At 42.1% G+C, this 14,233-nt stretch overlaps 1 protein-coding gene across 15 annotated transcripts in view; it reads left to right on the top strand.

The window, feature by feature from the left end:
- RAPGEF4 (Rap guanine nucleotide exchange factor 4) overlaps positions 1 to 14,233 on the top strand; it is a 285,602-nt gene that overhangs the window by 244,155 nt on the left and 27,214 nt on the right. For 12 of the 15 annotated variants that reach the window (XR_011233694.1, XM_069470899.1, XM_069470953.1 and 9 more), the window contains 6 exons: positions 6,351 to 6,501; positions 8,247 to 8,335; positions 9,083 to 9,113; positions 9,313 to 9,391; positions 10,605 to 10,751; positions 12,403 to 12,500. Coding sequence is in view for 14 of the 15 variants with exons in the window: in XM_069470899.1 (XP_069327000.1) it covers positions 6,351 to 6,501; positions 8,247 to 8,335; positions 9,083 to 9,113; positions 9,313 to 9,391; positions 10,605 to 10,751; positions 12,403 to 12,500 (595 nt within the window). In the remaining variant the exon portion in view is untranslated. The remainder of the gene's footprint in view (positions 1 to 6,350; positions 6,502 to 8,246; positions 8,336 to 9,082; positions 9,114 to 9,312; positions 9,392 to 10,604; positions 10,752 to 12,402; positions 12,501 to 14,233) is intronic. The other 3 variants (XM_069470936.1, XM_069470907.1, XM_069470879.1) reach the window with 2 other exon arrangements.

Below are 14,233 nucleotides of genomic sequence, written 5' to 3'. Positions count from 1 at the left end.
GCCTGTGGTGAGTAAGATAATAACTAGGTAAAAATATATGAAATAATTACAGTGTTTGAACGGCAGAGCCGGCATGAGGAAAATGACTCAATGGAATATTAAGCCTGCTGTTGGCAGGGTGGAAAGACTGTAGCCTACACTGTGGCCTTTACCTCTTCTGATTTTCAGCCCTAATACCTCACTGAAAACAGATCCAGTCTGTCCTCAGATGCCAAAGGAGGTGGTTCCATTCAATGAAGATTTAATCACTTGGAAAGTTTGTCACGCTGTAGATTAAATACCCAACAACTGAAAGATTTTGCCTAAAAGATGTACCAGATGTTTTGGAATTTGTATAGACTTAGTGTACCTAGTGACATTGAATTCTTTATGAATTTATTTGGAATGTATCTTTGATCTATATTTGACATCTTGACAAAATGAAATTTCAGGTAATTTAGATAAAGGGTCTTAAAGAGTTGTGACTTTTTTTTTTTTTTTTGAGACAGAGTCTCACTCTGTTGCCTGGGCTAGAGTGCCAAGGCGTCAGCCTAGCTCACAGCAACCTCAAACTCCTGGGCTCAAGCAATCCTTCTGCCTCAGCCTCCCGAGTAGCTGGGACTACAGGCATGCGCCACCATGCCCAGCTAATTTTTTCTATATAGTTTTAGTTGTCCGGTTAATTTCTTTCTATTTTCTAGTAGAGACAGGGTCTCGCTCTTGCCCAGGCTGGTCTCGAACTCCTGACCATGGGCCATCCTCCTGCCTCGGCCTCCCAAAGTGCTAGGATTACAGGCGTGAGCCACCGCGCCGGGCCAAGTTGTCACTTTTTTGAAGATTTTTTGCGTTATATAGTGCATTATATATAGCATTCTAAACAATGTGATTGTTTAAGGTGACAAGTCAATCAACAAACGTCAAAGTTTTTTATGTTCCTGCATGTTCATTCCTTAGCTAGAAAATGTAGAAATGCACAGTGAGTTTAAGACATGGTTCCTGCTCTTAAGGATTCTGATTTAAGGCTCCCCCGTGGTGAGAAATGTTTATTACATGTTAAGTATTCCTAATCTGAAAATCCAAAATCCAAAATGCTCCAAAATTTGAAACTTCTTGAAATCCAACATGACACTCAAAGGAAGTGCTCATTGGAGCATTTCACATTCTGGATTTTCAGGTTAGGCACACTGAACTAATAAATATAATGCAAATATTTCAAAGTCTAGGAAAAACTGAAATGTAAAACACTTCTGGTCCCAAACATTTCAGATAAGAGGTACTCAACCTCAAGAGTGTCAACCTTGAGAGAAACTTCAAGTTAGAATTTGGATGGTCAGTAGATTTAACAATGTCCGGTTAGTAGTAGCCACTGCTTTCCTCGCTGACAGGTATAAGTCAAGAGAGCTGGCTGAAGCTATAGCAGAGGGGATCTCATTCAGATATTAGGAACTCTGTGCCTCCCTGATGGTCAGATTATCAAGGTTGTAGCAGTTAACTCTTGATTTTTTGCATTTGCTTTGTCCATTTTGAGGATTTGAGGGGATCAATTTGTACATTCTCAGATGGATTTCCCTGTTTCCCAACAGACTTCTAAATCACCTGACTCTGTTACATAATATATGTTAGAATAAAGAAATTAATGTTAATATCAGAAAGAGCACAACACCATAGAAAGGCATAAAGAGTGCTGGGGAGGGAAATAAGAGAACTGAGTTCTAGTCCCAAGAATTCCATTGATAAATTTGGAAAAATTAACCTCACTCTGCTTCAGTTTGCTTACCTCTAAGATGATGCAATTGAAGGACATGCAGTCAAAGGCTCTTTAAACTCACAGGTTTTGATTCTGTGACTCATCTGACATCAACTCAGTGTGTCAGTAATGAGTTTGGCCACTTAAATTATTATGGCCTTTTCTTAATTGTGTTTAAAATACTGATTCAGTAAATAAATCTGGATTCTCTTACAGACTTTTAAGAAACTGGAACTTATGAGATACCAGAACCATGTGGTCTTTCTGTGTCTCTTTCCCTCAGGAGTTCAGGCAGCCGTATTGCATCTTGTCTGAACCCAGCTGTCATGATATCACGATATGGCCTTACTCAATAAAAGTATTTCCTGATCATTTGACAAAATCATTGGATTATTATGTATTTTATTTTCTGTCTGCTCTTAACATATCATATGTGCATGGTACTCATTGATAATCCTTTCTAAATTGTTATTCATCGTGTAGAGGAGCTAGATTTTATTTCACATAGGGCTTTCTCCATCAAATGGTTAATGCATTATTCCAATTTTAGCCAGAGAATGTTTCTCCAACCTTCCTGATGTGTTTCAATTTATGAACATGCTATATATGAAATGCTACTCTTTTTAGGTTGTACTTTTGACACATATTCAGACCAGGGAACTGGTGGGATATTCTTTATTCTTTGGCTGCTACTTGAAGGGAATATAGTTTTCACCCCTCCTAAAAGCCTGGAGAAATTGTTATGGGCCTAAATAGAAACCCCAGCACTTCACCTAGAACCCTTTCAGGTGTAATAAATTACTTATAAAATCTTCTCTGTGTTGCTTAAGAATCTGATTGAACAGCCAGTTCAGGAACAGAACATTATGTTGCTTGTAGAAAGGCAGAATCCTTTAGCACATTCCCAGATCCAGCTATAAAAGTAGTATTACCCCTGCCCCCAGTTTAGTAAATAAATATCTATCTATGAGGGGAAAGGCAAGGATCTGTGAAATAAATCGGTGTCTTCTTTTGTTTCTGTAGAGGCAAAAATTCTTACTTTCGGCAAGAAAAGGGAGAAAGCCCCCTTTGTCTCTCTGGATTTGGTCAGTTCTAACTCCCAGGAGGCTGCGGGGTTATTCATTAAGGACAGGAGCCCAGCCCTGGTTTAGCTGCGTGACACCCTGAGTCAGCTGGAGGAAACTTGGAACTTCAGAAGAAACAAAAGGGGGGCATCTTTTTCCCTTTAGGATTTTTGCTCCCCAGATGAAATTATTCTTAATAATGTCATGAATCTAAGCACTAATGTCTGCTCACTGTGGCCACTGGTTGGGACAGTGGGGGTGGCAGCAGAGAAAAGCCTTCCCACTCACTGAACACCCATGAGCAGATCTCTTCTCTCGGAACCTGTCTCTTTACCTGTGAATATTTCCCCTTCAGATTTGTGGAGAGCATTGTATGATCACATGAGCGTAATGAGCATATTTTATAAACTGCAATGCTCTATAGATATTTGAAGTGTGATCACATTAATCTTTCCAACCATGTATCCTATCTTTATTGTGGACAAACCACAGATTTCCCCAGCAAGAGAGAGGAGACGAAAAATCTTTGTCCTGACCTGTAGAGACAATGCAGATTTAATTACCCTACCCTATGGCCCTATAGATTAGCTGCAGGTGTGCTGGTGATATCACTGTATCCAACACACAAGAGTTTTCATTGCTTCCTTGAGTCCATGTCAAGATAACCTGGAAAGTTAGAATTATATACACTTGATACCAACTTGATATTTCAAACCATTGCAGCCTCATACAAGTAGGAAAGAATCTCTCTCCCTTTCTCTCTCTTTTTCTCTTTCCCTCTTAAACACACAAATACCTCCTTTTCAGCATATTTTCAAATCTAATATTTTAGGTGAATAGGAACTGTGTCCATTCTATCACCAGCACCTAGCATGGTGCCTTACTCAAAGGAGTCTCTTAATAAATAATTGGTGAATCAATGTGAATGATTTCTTTGCATAAGTATTTGTAAAGCACTTAGATGTATTTTATTTGAAAAGTATATTAATTCATTTGAAAACACACTGACCTCTTAAAAACCACATTAGCACATTAATTGTCCTGTCTTGGGATTATTTTCTTAAATTTAGGCTAAGAGCTCAGCACTCTGTCTACCAGCTCAATAAAAGCTTTCATTTCCTCTCTATGCTATTACCATCTTTGAGTGATTCACAATATACTCATGCATGTATGGTGTAATATTTTTAAGATCCTAGTTTTTACAGTAACTTCGGGCACAGTGTGACTTTTTTTTAAATTGATAGAACATGATCAAAAATTAAATTTGCTCATTTTTCATAGTACAGGGTCATTGAAAAGATTGCCTTTTACTTAGATCTAGAAAAAGGGAGAGAGGGAGAAGCCTAGACTGAAATGTCAGGGTGAGGAACATGACATGAGCACAGTGGCATCGGGGCATTCGGGGCAGCTGGCGTCAGGCGTGAGCTCAGCCTAGCAGGGGCTTTAAGACATATTCAATTTGGACTTCGGAATTTTCACTGCCTCTAATGTTTATGGAGGCTGGCCTTCCCCAGCCCACACTCTAACCCCCATCTGAGCCATTCTTACTTTCTCCAGTTGGCTCCTATGCCATGGACATGAACATGGTAGTACTTGCCAAAGCCTGATCTATTCCAAAGTTTCTACACAAGCACAAGTTACCATAAAATCAAGCAAAAGAGAGCATCGTGGAAAAGCAGCATTGTACTTTCATTATGTTAGTGGTACCTGGTTCTCTTTAGGTCCACTTTGCATTAATGTCATTAAATGTGATGGCTGAAAGAGAATTTGGAAATTATTTCATCTCACCTCATTTCACAGGTGAGGAAATTGAGTTCTACGGCAGCTAAGTGACTTGCCCAAAGTCGTATAGCTAGACGGTGGCAGCGAAAGGACTTGAACCCAGGGTGAACCAGCACATATTTTTCAATCAGTCAAGAATTACTTTTTGGGGACCCACAATATGCTTGACAATGCTCCTACATGCCATAAAAAAATGGTCATAAAACGTAGTGCCCAGCATTGTAATTCTTTGGAAAGAAAAACTGAGTTATGAATGCATACAAGCAAGAGACCAAAGGGTTAATCAGAAAAGAAATAATTTTCACATAAAGTGATCTTTCTTCCTTTTTTTTATTGTAAGCTCAGAGAGAATTGTAGCAATACAGGTTGAGCAATTTTCTTTTTTATGAATCTTGTGCTCCATTTATGAAAGCCACTTTGCAACCCATTTATATGCAGTAAACCTTTGCTTTAAGGTTCTGTCATTTACCTTGATCATGATTATTTATAGTACTTTTAGAAAAGGCCCTTTACTGGTTTAGTTCTCAAGTACAGCACTGCCACAAGGCAGTTTTCACAGTGTCTTTTAAGGCAGGGTAGGAAGCTAAGACATGGCCAGTCTTGTAGCTAGCTGTGAGGCACAGGGGTGTTGTGTAATAAGAAAACTAGTTGGAATCAGGAGTCTTAGATTCAAAACCAACTCTGTACTCTCACTATGTAATCCTGGCCATTTCCGCTCCTTTGGGGCCAGTTTGTTCACTTGTAGAAATGGAACACTTTCATCACAAGGCTACAAAGTAAAGTTTAACTGAGTTATTTAATACTTTGTACAAGTTACATTGTAAGTTATAAAGAGTAAGTTGTCTTAGGATATAATTATCTATCATATGAACTGTAAGTCACCAAGAAGGGAATAGTATGTCTAAAATATTTCTTGATCACCTACTATGTTCTCCCTCCTGTAATCTATTTATCAGCTGAGAGCAGGGACGTTTACTCTTGGCATAGAGGAGACACTCAATTAAGTATTTATTGTATTAATGAGAAAATAAAATTTCTAGATGAACACCACTATGCTAGGCATGGTTAGAATACAAGACAAATAATCATCATCCCAAGCCTGAAGGGCTTATAATGAAGGTGGTTATCCATAAATTCACAAAGAGCCGATGAGGTAAGCTGTGGTTCTAGGCAAGAGGAAAAGGTGTGGTGTAAAAAGTGTGTCTGCAGCCCTCATCAGGGGATCGATACAGCAGGAACCTCTCCTCTCCTGAGCACTGGGTGAGTTTAGCTACTTCCAGCCTCACTTGCCCACGCACACACTCTTTGTATCAGCCATGCCCCGGCAGGACTAGACACACACTCGGAAGGGCTAAACTGAAATGCATACAGTGAAAGGGATTACAGAGATGTGGATGGAATCATGGGAACCAGCAAGAGGTGGCAAGGCCGCCAGAGACAAGCAACAGCAGGAAACATTACCACCCAGAGAGGCAAAGGGCAAGGTGGAGGCTGGCAGGGAATCAGAGCCAGAGCTAGGCACAAGAGTCCTTGTCAACACTACCTCCAAATGGAGCCTGTGAAAGTGTAATTCCTTGGTCAAAGTCAGCAGGAGTTAACAAGTGTTTGTGTGCATTTGGTAGAGACACTATGTGGGGCTTTTCTGGAGGGCTAAGGGAGGAATTCCATTAATCTAAAAGGCTGGCTTTCTGAAGCTGGGATCTATCACTCTCTGCCTTTGTGAGGAGCACGTGAAATGAGTGTGACATGGCTAACTGTCTTCCTTGACTCCTTGGCACTTACCACGCACAGCCTTCACAAGGTACCGAACAGGAGAAAATGGATTATGCCCTCAACAATAAGAGGCGAGTCATCCGCCTGGTTCTACAGTGGGCTGCCATGTATGGAGACCTCCTACAAGAGGACGATGTGGCTATGGCCTTCCTGGAGGTATTGGGCGGGGTGGGGTGGGGGGGTCATCCCTTCCAAGAATATACCTTTGTCCTACAATACAGGGACCTACCCATAGGCACACTGGCTTTCCTAGAGAGACTGTTATTGCAAATTCTAGACTTTATTAACATGTCCATTCATCAGAAAGGTACCATAGAAAAAGTAAAGCAAAACATCATTCATTATCCTGCCATTTTAATTCAATAGCTGGTAGCACTTTAATGTATTTTCATCTAGCCTCTTTTTCTTTGTATGTTTTCTGTAGTTGTAATCACATAGTCCCCATCATTTTACAGGGTGCTTTTTTCATTTAACTTATGTAAGGCTTTTTCCATGTCAGTACACTCTTTATAATAAAAGTTTCTAATGACCATTGAGTAGCTATGCCACGGATACATTTATATGTTCCCATATTGTTGAATAAATTTACGTCATTTTCAGTTTTCACCTTCCTAGAATAATAGTGCAGTGAACATTTTTGTGCAAGTAGATCTGTCCTGGATTATGTTCCTAAAAGTGGGATTACCAGATCAAGTGTTAGGTATTTTTGAGCAGAGTGGGGCAAATAATTTTGTCAAGGCATTATTACAACAGGAAGTGCTAGACTGTGAAGTTGGTTCGTAAACACTGCTTTTACCTGAACTTCCCTGTTCCTTCCCTTAGCTCTAGCCTCATGTTATCGCATTGATCCTGGCATTTAACCCTTAATTACTCGCTGTGTCCTCCAGAACTTGGATGAGGAAGGCAAAAGGCAATGTCACTTCTATTTCCAGCTTTTTCAGTCTGTAGGTTCTAAAATGAATTATAAGCAACATTGATGCTCTCTCCTTTTTAATTGTATCATTTCACAGGGCGGGGTGAGGCAGGGAGGAAAGATGGATCATGAGACTCTCTCAAGGCTATGGGATGAAGTATTTTGAAAATGTGTGGAATAGTAGTGTCCTGGGGTCATGCGTTGACTCATGGCCTCTACTCAGGGAGTACAAGACCATTATGCAAATGAACCAAAGTGGTGGTTAAGCTGGCACTGCCATTGTTCTTACCTTCCGCTGTGGAGGCAACTGCTCCCAACCAAAGCCGGGCACACCTGCTGCTGCCGGGGGTCAGGACAGCTCCCAGGAAGTCAGCAAAGAGTCCTGCGTTGGTAGCACAAACTCAGCATAAATTTAGAACAGTGCTGAAGACCATACCTCCATTTTACCACCAATTAACCAGAATGAGTGGTACATATTAAATAACCAACAAAGACTGAAATCATGTTAAAATGAAAATTAAAGTTTCCCTGAAAAAAAAAAAATTGAGGTTAAAAAAAGTACTCCTAAAGTGTAGACTACAAAATGACCCATTCCAAAACATTGCATTACATTACCTTTCATATAAATATCGCATAAACAATTTATTTGCAATTTCTTTTATTAATAAATTGAATTTTTATTGTAATAAAATGTAGCTAACATAGAATTTGCCATTTGAACCATTTTTAAGCATACAATTCAGTGGCAGTCATTTCATTTCCAATGTTGTACAGTCATTACCATGATCTTCTTCAAAAACTTTTTCTCATATACAATTTTGAATTTAGACGTATTGTAACATTTTCTTTTTTCCCCTCTAGTCCATGAAACCATGGTCTGGAGATGCTGGGAAAGCAGATGACATAGGGACATGTCTCTATTACTCTTTACAGAAGCGTTTGCCTTTTGCAGTTCTTGTTAAAAGCCTGTGACCTTTGCCAATTACAGGAGTTTTATGTGTCTGTATCAGATGATGCCCGGATGATTGCTGCCCTCAAGGAGCAACTGCCCGAGTTGGAGAAGATTGTCAAGCAAATGTAAGGAAGGGCTTAGCTCTGGGGGTGTGCTTTCATCAAGCAAGTCCTGCCTCACAATCAAAGCCTCTTCCAGAAATCCTCTGCCCACAAGAAAGGTTAAAGCTGGTCTTTCCTTAGTCATACAGTGTTCTGATTTGAGCAGACTGCGCCCAGGGCACAGGTGGTGCAGTAAGACCCGAAGAACAGAAGGATTGAGATTCTGTTCAGCTGCATTCCATGCTGGAGGGCTGCCAAGAGAAAGCCTGGGAAGGAAAAGATCATGTGGGGAGTCCTGCTCAATAAACTTGGGTCCCTTAGGTTCAAAGCTGTGAATCCAGCAATAAAATGGTCAATGGTGTTTAAAAAAAGTTCGAGGTCAATTGCTTGTATGGAAAATTCACTTTCGGCTGCCAAAGCTGTTAATGGTGAATATTTGTGTTCGCTCAGTGAAAACAGGTTTCACGTGCTGTTACTGTAGATTAAATACAGTACTAGAGAGTGAGTACGCTACTAGACAGACTTTGAAAGCTAGAAATCCTGGCTTAGAACATCAGTTCTGCCAGAGAGCTGCCTATGACAAGAGCTAATGTCTTTGCTGTCTCCCCCTTGTTTTGGTCTCTTAGTATTAAAATGAGGAGGCTCATATTGCCTCTTGAAGGGATTCTGTGATTTCATTTCCTAATGTAAATTAAAGTTATATACAAATAAAGCAATTTAAAGTAATAGCAGCAATGGTATTAAATAATGTGCTTTCTCTCCTTCTCGTAGCTCAGAAGATGCAAAGGCTCCACAAAAGAAGGTGAGTGTCGTGGAGAAATACAATTCTCCAGATTATTATATTGCCATGTATATATAAAACTGATTTCTTTTTTGTAAACACAAAATATATTGTCTTCATTTCTTGACTCTCCCTGCTTCTCAGATGTGTTTGCTCTGAGCTGCTGGCGTGTGTCAGTCAGTCTGCCTAACGGCACTTGCTGTGGTTATTGTTTTTACAGCACAAAGTTCTTTTGCAACAGTTCAACACTGGCGACGAGAGAACCCAGAAGCGCCAGCCCATCCGTGGCTCCGATGAGGGTAAAAATTCTCTTCCAACTCGTGGTTGTGTAGATTATTTAGAATCAGAATAAAATCTTCTCCCCTGGGAATCATCACCTGGGACCCACAGAATGGCTTTCCTTGGAGGTGCCCTGTTGCCCCCCAAATGGTTTGCCTGGCAGTGCCCTGTTGCCGTCCCATTATTTACGTACTTATTTCTGCCTGGAGCTGAGGTGCTTGTCCACCCCTCCCTGATTCTGCTCTCCCCGACTGACACCTTTCCTTGAAGGAAATGAAGATTATCGCAGGGCCTGGTTGTCAAGGTTGCCCAGCCCGGGGAAGAGCTGGGGAGAAGGTATCTGGCACCTTGTGGATGCCTAGGAGATGGTGAAACACCAGGGCCCCTGCCCAGGGACAGTGCTCTGGCCTGACCTCAGCCCTGTTAGCAGCCACCGGGGAGGTGAAAATGCTGGCTGTTAGTGTTTGGTTGTTTAAGATTTCTCCAAAGAATCATAACCAAAAATAGTCACAATAATAATGAGAAAATTTTCATTTTAAGCCCCAAATGAATCTTGTCATTTAGGCCTGCCTCTAAACCCAAGAATTACAGTAGCTGGAATAGCTTCCGGGATTTTTGTGTTCAGAGGTGAGCCTGTGGGTGCTGCGTACAGGTCTGCTAAGCTCGGTCTGCTGAGCTAAAGCTGCTGAGCTAACTCCCCTCTGAGCTCTGCGGGGCGGGGGGGGGCGGGGGGGGGTGGCGGCAGGCAACCACACAAACCCAGGAAGCAAATGAGCAGGGACGTCAGCATGTGGCGGAAGCACTCCCGTTTGCAGAGGTGTTGATGTTGACTCCCCACAGCCACACACTGCTACAGTTATCTAGTAATCAGCCCACAACACAGCGCTTCCCCTGTTGTAAAAAAGAAAGGCTCAGAGAGAAGGGCAGACCCAGAACATTGGCCTAAAGATACTTTCCGTTTTCTCCCAAGACCTATTTGTGGGTTTTTCATCAATATCTGTCGTTGTTTTTTAAACTGGGGTTGGCAGCCATACATGTACCCATTGTTAGACCAACGCTGAGGGTGAGCAGTTTTAGAAGGGGGCAGGCTAGGGGTAGACGAGCATGAATAAACACAATAGTAAGGATGGTAAGATGATGCAAATTTGGGGGATGTCTAATATTTGGTATAGTCTGTGATATGTTTAAGAACTCCCGAGACTAACTTACCACACTGTCCCTGCCTTTGCACAGTTCTGTTTAAGGTCTACTGCATAGACCACACCTACACAACCATTCGGGTGCCGGTGTCTGCCTCGGTGAAGGAAGTCATTAGCGCAGTTGCCGACAAGCTGGGCTCCGGGGAAGGCCTGATCATAGTCAAGATGAGTTCCGGAGGAGGTAACAGCCCTGATCCTAATTAGTGTTTTGGGTTTCAGCAAAATGGGACATCCTATCCCATCAGAAACCACAAAAGGAGTTAGCGTGGCCATTTCAGGCCAACCCAGAAGTTTGAATCGGTGGGTGCTATGTGTGCTCCCACAAATAACAGGAATGGTATGATTAAAGGTGGACTGGGTGTCCAATACCCCCTATCTCGTAGGCACCACCCTAAAGCAGAAAGAGGTGAGGTGATTTACCTGAGGCAGCTGGAATTCAGGACTCTGATGTAGATATCCACCTAGAGTTCTTTCAGTGTAAATCATAATCAAAAAAGCTTAAGGCCTTGGAGCCCTGAGCAACATGGGCCCCAGGAGGGAACCTGGCTCGACAAGCTCAACACAGGTCTCTCCAAGTCTGGTGTTGGAGGCTAGTTCCTTTCAGCTGACAGTGGCTCCTCTGCTTACCGAGAAAAGAGGGCAGGAGCCCAGCTCGTGAAACGAAATGAGCACTATTTACCCCCATGGGATTATAACTCCTTTCAGTGTCCCTAACTACTCTGTGCTTTTCTGAAATGTCATTCTTTCATTCATCACACATTTACTGGCCACTTAGTGTGGCTGTGACAAGAGGAGATGAGTTAGACACAGCCCGGGTCCCCAAGTGTCTCCCAGGCGAGGGAGGAGGTAGGCAGTAGGTAAACAGTTATGACCCATTTTAAAATGCATGTTGGAGTCCCAAGATCTCCTTTCTGTTCCTGTCCCAGTTGCACAGGGCCCGGCGTGCCTGCCCTCGCTGACCCCCTCTGCATGTTCCAGGTCTCACCTGTGCTTCCCTTACGTCTTTACCCAACATCAGTGTCTCACTGGGGCCGCCTCCTTCCTTTCCTTGATTCCCGTCTAAAATGTTAACCTCTCCCTCTTATACAGGCTTCCTCGCCCCCTCCCCCGCTGCAGTCTTCCTCCTCATCTCCTCTCACTCTCTATTACATTGATCTTGTTCTTTGTCTGCATCTCCCACTATGGTGTAAGCTCTTTTTGGACTGGGAGTTTTCTTTTTCTTTTTCTTTTCTTTTTTTTTTTTTTTTTTTGGTATGATTCCCTTCTGTCTCCCCAGTGCCTGGAGCAATGTCTAGCATGCAGAAAATACCAAATAAATATTTACTGAATGAACTAACTTTTTAAATGTAGGAGAAGGCTCAATCTAGTTAGTAGTGTTGCCCTCCAAATTAGGGAATAAGTGAAAAAATAATAATAAATATCGTATCTAATAGCATGTGGGATCTCAGAACCCTCATAAGTTTTTAAAAAGTGATCATTCCAGCTCCAAAGTACTGGCTGTAATTACCATCTAGAAACATAACTTGTTATGTTAATAGCAAGTGTGGTTTTTGTATATGCAGTAATTATGGCTGCAGCTCAGAACTGGGGGAATTGACCCGCTGGTATTTCCATTCCTGTTTTGTGGTCATTTCTGATGGCATCCTGAGTGTCGTGGGGCTGCTGAGTGCTGTGTCTTTTTTATTCAGTGGATCCCTTCAGTACTATATTTTATGCAGTCGCTCTGCGTGTTCCGGTAATTCAGCAAGCTGGCAATTTGTTGGTGTGATTAGGGCAGTGCAGCAAATCTCAGATGTATTTAATAGGCAATCTCATGCTTTTTATGTCCACAGAAAAGGTGGTGCTCAAACCTAATGATGTTTCAGTATTTACGACGCTCACCATTAACGGACGCCTGTTTGCTTGTCCACGAGAGCAATTCGATGCACTGGTAGGTGTGGATGGCCTCCTCTGAGCAGCGTCTGCAATCAGGGAAACTTGTCTGGAGCTTAATTTTGCAGTCACATTGAACCTAGTGGCTAAAAATTCTTGAATGCTACTTAGCTTTTTCTTTTTCTGCGGCCTATTAGGTAAGCCTCAGGTGTTCATTTGAGATCCTCTGAGCTTTAGATTTTCTTTTGTGGAAATTGGCCAAATAGCACCACTATGGGGCATAATTCAGCTTTCTTTGTTGTAATTTGTCTCATTGATATGTCCCCAACTTAAATATTAATATTAAAAATCTGAATACTTATGCCAGGATGGAAATCATCTTTTTTTTTTTTTTTTTTTTTTTTAGCAAGACAACACTATTTAGCAGATTCCTTTGCATTATGACAAAGTCATCTTCTGGTCTCAGAGGAATACTGTTCCCTGAAAGCACTCCCTCTACCTTGTGTAGGAAATGCAAGAGGCCAGAACCCTTCCCCAAGTCTCCAAAATACTTGTTCACAGCCACTCGGAGCTTTCTGTGAATACAGGACTAATCAGCCCATGCTAATAACTGAGTAGCCTGCTCTCTTTTATGCAGGTGGTAGCATTCATTTCTATTTATCCTACAAATGTTAGGCATGAAGGTGAGTAGCTATTAAACTATCTTAGAAAGCCCATGGGGCCAGTTCCAAGGGTAGAGAAACTAGTTTTTTCCATCTTTGGACACACAGGACTTCTCTTCTAAGAAAAGGGCAACACAAGAGCTAGAGGTAAACTGCATGGAATTTTGGGGAAAGAGTTGAACTACATAAGTGATGCATGAATAGGTTTCAAGCTTAATCAAATCAGCTCTTATAGGTAAATCAAGATTCTCCTCCTTGTACTTTTTAGAGCTTGTTTTAGCCTCATGATAATCCTGATTTTCTCTTTTGGGGAGAGCCATTTTATGCACTCTAGTGAAGTTAAGTGGATTTTTACAATAACTGAATTCTCTTGGAGAGAAACTTAGCAAATGTGGCATTAGTTCCCTTGCTAATCCGTCATCCGCTGCAGGTCATAAGCACCCTGGCCTTTCTCAACCGCCGGTGCCATACGATCTGAATCTGCTCGTAGTCCTTTTCATACATTATTAATATTTTAGTCATCCACACTCACTGCTTTCTAAATAGATATTTCCAACATTGAGGGGTTGAAAAAAAAAGTTGTCATAAATGAGTCGTGCTGCCCTCTCCTGGAAAGGAAGGCCATCAGAAGCCAGTGTAGCTGTAGCCCTGTGGAAGGTGCTATGTGATGTGTTTGTCACACGGGCGCTCTGGTCTCCCTTGCCAGCTGCTGCTTGGCCGCAGTGCAAACGACATGCGGTACAGACAGGGGGTGTGGACCGTCTTCAGCTCCCTGTGGGGCAGATACTAACTTTTTAAGCCTCCGTTTGTTTGCACACAATCCTGCAGCCTTCCAAGTTCTTAGCCCTCGCTTATATTCCATTTTAAGGCCTCTGTAGTTGAAAGACGTTTACTCTCCAACCAGTACCCAGGCCGTGAACTGCCTGCCTGTCGTGCTCTGCCGTGCCCTGTGCTGCGAGTGCTGAACCTTCCCTGCCTCACGTAACTGTAGCCATGGAGCTTTTTCTCTGGCTTTCTAAAGATTTCCTTTGAGGACAGTCCTTCTAGGAAGCGTCGTACAGGGGATGACTGTGCAGTGCAGGATGGTGGCCAAACCCTTTGATCTATCAACACATGCTTATGAAGTGTC

This window comes from Eulemur rufifrons, chromosome 1 (assembly GCF_041146395.1).
Source record: "Eulemur rufifrons isolate Redbay chromosome 1, OSU_ERuf_1, whole genome shotgun sequence".
Lineage (NCBI taxonomy): Eukaryota > Metazoa > Chordata > Mammalia > Primates > Lemuridae > Eulemur > Eulemur rufifrons.
The sequence above is the reverse complement of the archived record's forward strand: the minus strand, read 5'-3'. Positions and strand labels throughout refer to the sequence as shown.